Source organism: Salvelinus sp. IW2-2015, unplaced genomic scaffold, assembly GCF_002910315.2.
Source record: "Salvelinus sp. IW2-2015 unplaced genomic scaffold, ASM291031v2 Un_scaffold9754, whole genome shotgun sequence".
Taxonomy (NCBI): domain Eukaryota; kingdom Metazoa; phylum Chordata; class Actinopteri; order Salmoniformes; family Salmonidae; genus Salvelinus; species Salvelinus sp. IW2-2015.
Window position 1 is genome coordinate 1 of NW_019951012.1, and position 6,853 is coordinate 6,853.

The 6,853-nt window shown below is 45.8% G+C and overlaps 1 protein-coding gene across 1 annotated transcript; it reads right to left on the reverse strand.

Moving 5' to 3' along the window:
• On the reverse strand, positions 1-6,841 carry LOC112079820 (voltage-dependent N-type calcium channel subunit alpha-1B-like). The gene is made up of 2 exons (XM_070442440.1): positions 3,219-6,841; positions 1-3,063 (listed from the first exon to the last, which is right to left on the reverse strand). Exons 1-2 carry the CDS (start codon positions 3,480-3,482, stop codon positions 2,512-2,514), a joined length of 816 nt encoding a protein of 271 aa, XP_070298541.1. The 5' UTR covers positions 3,483-6,841; the 3' UTR covers positions 1-2,511.
• Between the last annotated feature and the right edge of the window lie 12 nt (positions 6,842-6,853).

Genomic DNA, 6,853 nt, shown 5'->3' on the forward strand with positions numbered 1-6,853 from the left:
GCACATGCACATACTTTTCATAACATGCAAACATGACATGTCCAGGGAATATAGCCACAGGAAAACTGGATGAGGTATGCCGAGACAAACTGGTGTGGTTTTAAAATTGGCGACCTATTTACTGGGAGGGTGGGGTGAGTGAGGTTTAAAACATGATGGGTGTGTTCACAGATCTAGGGGTACACACTCATTTTATCCCCCACTATGACACCATATTGGCACACAGAGGCCAAAGGAAGATTCCTGCAATCCTACATATAGCCATGTTCACATTTAATACCTTCAATTCAAAGTCTAATATTTCACCTTTGACGATCCATCAAATAGATTGCACGAGTTATCTGACTATAGAAAACATAATAAATGCTATTTCTGATTTAGTACAATAAAAACAAACATTTGTCCATCTGGGTGGTTCTATCAGAGTACATGCAAATCGACTTACTGAACTCTAAATGCCCTGTTTGACATAATTCAATTTATAACCATTGTGCCTTCATTAATGCATTTTCAACGTACATTATATATTACATTTACATTTTACAAATCTTGGTTAATAAATCCTATGTAAAATTTGGTAAAAAGTCATGCTAAAGCCTGAACCTGGAGACCCCAGAGGGTAAAGCTACAGCGCAGATGAGAATTCGTCCCAAAGTGTCATCTTGTTGCATAGCCCTACTTTAAAGAGTCAACACTCAACACAACCCTTCAATACCTGTGAACACACAAGGTTGTAGGCTATATATCAGTTAGTGAAACCCTTCACACGACCCTGCTTTCAGGATAAATATATTTGGAAGAAAACAAACCCATGAAATATTGGCAAAAGTGGCAGAATTCATTAGCGTACTGTACATTTACTCTACTTTATCTGAAAGATATGGAGTCATACATTTGAATATATTGTTGATATCGATAAGAACATGTAAAGTGAAACTTTCCTTGTTGGAAGGAATCACAAAGGGCACTTTTTCCCTTGGAACCACTTTTCCTTACATCTCACTCTGGCAGTGCTGTATATTTTTGGAAGAGAAAGGCAAAAGCTCTGTATACACCCTTAAGCAACAGTACAGGCAACTTTGACAAGTTCAAGACCCTGGCATGCATTTCATTGCTTTCTTTGGATCTGTAGTTCTGACCTACTTATATAATCATATTGTACATAATTACCAAAAATCTTTCCCCCCTTGGAGATTCAAAGAAAAGGCTTTGTTCATTCCAAACCAGCAATTCATACTGTAGTCCTTAAATTACGTAAACCTCTCTTTGCTTTTCAACTATATAAATGTCTACTCATATGCATAACCAGTTATTATATACCTCATATACTGTATACCTCATATCATATGTTCCACCCTCTCCTCTCCAGTGTTGATACATCACAAGTCAGGCTGCATTATAGCTTTACAATAACACATCTTTAATGATAGGCACTTGGTATTCAGCCACTAGAGCAATACGTTAGAAACAGCTGATCTACCCAGCTACACTCATCATTTACACTAGGTACAACTCACAAAATAATGAACATCCTGAAAAGATATTCCATAGAAAATATATTAGAATCTTCAGTCCTGTGTTTTTTTGTTGTTGAGAAATGGTTCAACGTGTCATGGGTTACATGGAAAAACAGCAGCAATACTAGACCTACTTGCAACCATATACTATCCGTATGTATGTTTCTGTAATACCTATAGAAGCCCAAAGCTTGTGTAAAAAGAGTAAAAGAGATACTAGATTTTCTGCAGAGGGGGAGGGGATTTGAGTGGTAATGCATTTTTATCACCACTTGTGTCTCCTGGTTCCTCTCATTTTACTTCCAGACCCAGCAGACACATGAAAGGAAACACACCATACGCAGTAGATCACCTGCTGGGTGTCAAAGAACATTGGCTATTCATTGTGTAGAAAATGGCGGCCGATGGTCTGTGGTCAGAGGCGATAGGCCACCAGCTGCTTTTAGCCATATGACAGCACAGTGTGTTTTGTCCTTTAGACAGCAATAGTATGTAGCCCCATTTTAAAACTGGAATATAGGGTGAAATAAAGATTTTTCTGCTCAATCCTGCAGAGAAACACTGTTTAAAGTCTTAGTTGTTTTCCCCCACAGACAGTAGGAAGACATTTTGGCTTTTTTTTCATCAAATAAAACCAAGGTAAAATATTCAAGAGGGATTTCACATGTCCTCTGGACTATGCACACTATCGAAATAAGCTTTAATTTCAGTGCAAAAAAGGAATTGAGAAAATGTCATAGCAGGTGTCCTTTGTCCTTTAGTGTCCTTTGTGTAGAAAAGAGAAAACATCACAAAACACGGGAATGATTTTCCTTTTCAGAGTACTTTGTCAATGTTTTACACATCTTGGAACATACCTCTCACCCGTGGCCACCTAGGAGCACACAGGAACTGACAAAACTGTACTGTCATCTGTACAAAAGATGAGCGAGTTCATCAACGTTCAAGCTAAAACGCTTCCAGATATGTGGAGGGGGATGTTAGCTAAACCACACTATGCTACACTAGCACCAGTCATCCTCTTCCTTCTCACGGAAACTCCCAGTCCCTCTGGGGCTGGAGCTTGAAACGGCATTGACCCCAAGAGTGGAAGAGTGAAGTGGTACCCGTTTGGGACCCCAGCCCGGCCTTGTGGGGCAGGTGCAGAGGAAGGCTCAGTAGCCCCATGGGATGCTGAGGCAGAGGTCCTGGGGGAGCGGCCACCTCCCCCTCCATGGGTGCTCACAGCGTCCTGGAAGTCATCAGGCTCCTCAGGGAGGCTGCGTGGAGGGGCACCCCGCAACTGGGGGCTCAGGTTGGGGTCTGAGCCGATGCGGGTGACGGGCACGGCGGGTGACTCCAACAGGGCGCTATGCTCCGAGAGGCCACGGCTGAGACTGGATTTGTGCCCCGTGGCACCAAACTGCACAGGTGAGGAGTTGGCGGTCTTGTAGGCCACGGCGGGGCGGGGGGTCAGGGGGGTCTGGGGGAGCTGTCTGCGCCCACGGCAGGATGGACTAGATCCAAAGGTTAGGACCACTTGGCTGCCTTTACTCATCCCGATACTCTGCAGGAGACAGAAAACAAAGCAGAGAGTCGTAGAGATGAAGCGATGGACAGGATATCGCCCCCCCCCCCCCCCCCCCCCCCTAACCTAAATCATCTCACCCTAAAGCAGCACTAACATCTCTCCCTCAACCCCCAAGCTCCAGGGCCACTCACCTGCTTGAAGAGGCCTAGGTCGTGGGTCTCTCCAGGGGAGGTGGAGCGGCTGGGGCCAGCTGACTTGGTGTGGCAGTGCTCCCTGCCTACGTAGCGCTCACAGGAGTAGTAACGCTTCGTCTCCCCGGCTGCAGAGTGGTGCCTCCTCTCATGAGGCCGGCCACGGTCATGCTCCCTCGCCCGCTCCCTGGTCAAGCCCTCCACAGGAGGGTCAACAGACGAACCTGGGGCACACACACACAGTATTAGGGACTGATGTAACATACAGGCATGTGAAGTATGGGCATGTGCATCCCTCAGACCAAATTAAAAGGAATAAAGACAAAACATCAGAAAATAATTTGTGCTGACCTTTCAATTTTCTTCCAAAATCCAATGTCTGATGAAAACCACAACGACAGAACAGAACAGCTTCAAGTGTCTGTTTTTCACTCTTCATGTGTCAGAGCCCTGTCCTGGTGTGTCTGTCCCAGAGGAATGTATCACTTTCTCTGCATCTCCCTCCCTGTCTTCATCTCTCCCTCCCTCCTTCCCTGTCCTCTCTCCCTCCCCTCTCTGCCCTGCCAAAGGTGTCCATAAATCCCCCTGACTGGGCCTGCCCAATAAAGCCCAGCTGCTGCTGGCCTCTAACGCTAACACAAAACCACCCTGCGCCCCTGACACTACCCTCCACCTACACTACACCATGACCACAGACTGATCTCTATTGCAGATCACCTCCGTGTCATTATCAGTGGACGGCTGACCAGCCAGCCCACCAGTTCCGTGGATCATGTTTCTGCTTCTTGGAGGTCAGGGCTAGGTTCCAATTAGCACCCTATTCCCTGTGTAGTGCACTACTGTTAACCATAGGTCCCTATGGGACCTGGCCAAAAGTAGTGCACTATATGGTGATTAGGATGCAATTTCAGACATGACGTCACACAGCGCAAACAGGGACTTAGGGGTGCCATCATAGTCTCTGAGCCATGTGAAATGGTACGGTATATGTGTGGTTGTCTATCAATTAGGTCAGTATGGGTTTGAGTGTGTATTGATGACCTTTGACCTATGTGAGAAAACATGGACTACACTGTCATACTATCCAGGTCTGTGCCCAAACAATTTGAGCTTCTACTTTTAAAAATCCACCTTTCCAGAAACAAGTCTTTCACCGTTGCCACTTGCTATAGACCACCTTCTGCCCCCAGCTGTGCCCTGGACACCATATGTGAATTGATTGCCCCCCATCTATCTTCAGAGCTCATGCTGTTAGGTGACCTAAACTGGGACATGCTTATCACCCCGGCCATCCTAAAATCTAAGCTTGATGCCCTCAATCGCACACAAATTATCAATGAACCTACGAGGTACAACCCCAAATCCGTAAAAACAGGCACATATCATCCTAACCAACCTGCCCTCCAAATACACCTCTGCTGTCTTCAACCGGGATCTCAGCGATCACTGCCTCATTGCTTGCGTCCGTAATGGGTCTGCGGTCAAATGACCACCCCTCATCACTGTCAAACGCTCCTTAAAACACTTCAGCGAGCAGGCCTTTCTAATCGACCTGGCCCGGGTATCCTGGAAGGATATTGACCTCATTCCGTCAGTAGAAGATGCCTGGTTACTCTTTAAAAGTGCTTTCCTCACAATCTTAAATAAGCATGCCCCATTCAAAAAAATGTAGAACCAGGAACAGATATTGCCCGTGATTCACTCCAGACCTGACTGCCCTTGACCAGCACAAAAACATCCTGTGGTGTACTGCATTAGCATCGAATAGCACCGCAATATGCAACTTTTCAGGGATGTCAGGAACCAATATACACAGGCAGTTAGGAAAGCAAAGGCTAGCTTTTTCAAACAGAAATTTGCTTCCTGTAACACAAACTCAAAAAAGTTCAAGGACACTGTAAAGTCCATGGAGAATAAGAACACCTCCTCCCAGCTGCCCACTGCACTGAGGATAGGAAACTCTGTCACCACCGATAAATCCACGAATTGAGAATTTCATTAAGCATTTTTCTACGGCTGGCCATGCTTTCCACCTGGCTACCACTACCCTGGTCAACAGCCCTGCACCCCCCACAGCAACTTGCCCAAGCCCCCCCCCCATTTCTTCTTCACCCAAATCCAGATAGCTGATGTTCTGAAAGAGTTGCAAAATCTGGACCCCTACAAATCAGCTGGGCTAGACAATCTGGACCCTCTCTTTCTAAAATGATCAGCCGAAATTGTTGCAACCCATTATTACTAGCCTGTTCAACCTCTCTTTCGTATCGTCTGAGATCCCCAAAGATCGGAAATCGGCCGCGGTCATCCACCTCTTCAAAGGGGGAGACACTCTAGAGCCAAACTGCTACAGACCTATATCTATCCTACCCTGCCTTTCTAAGGTCTTCGAAAGCCAAGTTAACAAACAGATCACCGACCATTTTGAATCCCACCGCACCTTCTCCGCTATGTAAATGTAACGCCCGTTGTTTGAAGGATTGGACCAAGGTGCAGCGTGGAAGACGTTCATCATTTTATTTAATGTGAACCAGCAACAACACAATAAAGAGTAACAAAACTAAACGTACAGCTTTGTAGGGCTAACAAGCAACAATACAAAATCAAGATCCCACAAACAACAGGTGGGAAAAAAGGCTGCCTAAATATGATCACCAATCAGAGACAGCTGGTCACGGGTGCACCTCAGCCACGCTCAAGGTCCTAAACGATATCATAACCTCCATCGATAAGAGACAATACTGTGAAGCTGTATTCATCGACCTGGCCAAGGCTTTCGACTCTTGTCAATCACCACATTCTTATTGGCAGACTTAACAGCCTCGGTTTCTCAAATGACTGCCTCGCCTGGTTCACCAACTACCTCTCAGACAGGGTTCAGTGTATCTTTGCACTTTGAGATATCAGCTGATGTAAGAAGGGCTTTATAAATAAATTTGATTTGAAACTATCCTTCCGTGGCCTCCAACTGCTCTTAAATGCAAGTAAAACTAAATGCATGCACTTCAACCGATCGCTACCAGCACCTGCCCGCCCGTCAAGCATCACTACTCTGGACGGTTCTGACTTAGAATATGTGGACATTTACAAATACCTAGGTGTCTGGTTAGACAGTAAACTCTCCTTCCAGACTCACCGTAAGAATCTCCAATCCAAAATTAAATCTAGAATCAGCTTCCTATTCCGCAACAAAGAATCCTTCACTCATGCTGCCAAACATACCCTCGTAAATCTGACTATCCTACCGATCCTTGACTTCGGCGATGTCATTTACAAAATAGCCTCCAACACTCTACTCAGCAAATTGGATGTAGTCTATCACAGTGCCATCCGTTTTGTCACCAAAGCCCCAGCTCCTACTCACCACTGCGACCTGTATGCTCTCATTGGCTGGCCCTCGCTTCATATTCGTCGCCAAACCCACTGGCTCCAGGTCATCTATAAGTCTTTGCTAGGTAAAGCCCTGCCTTATCTCAGCTCACTGGTCACCATAGCAGCACCCACCCGTAGCACGCGCTCCAGCAGGTATATTTCACTGGTCACCCCCAAAGCCAATTCCTCCTTTGGCCGCCTTTCCTTTCAGTTCTCTGCTGCCAATGACTGGAACGAATTGCAAAAATCACTGAAGCTGGAGACTC

Bases quoted from the DNA above. Each gene is read 5' to 3' on its own strand.
- LOC112079820 (XM_070442440.1), bottom strand. From the start codon at position 3,482: ATGTTACATCAGTCCCTAATACTGTGTGTGTGTGCCCCAGGTTCGTCT. The intron at 3,064-3,218 runs GTGAGTGGCCCT...TGTCTCCTGCAG, and splicing joins ACCTAGGCCTCTTCAAGCAG to AGTATCGGGATGAGTAAAGG.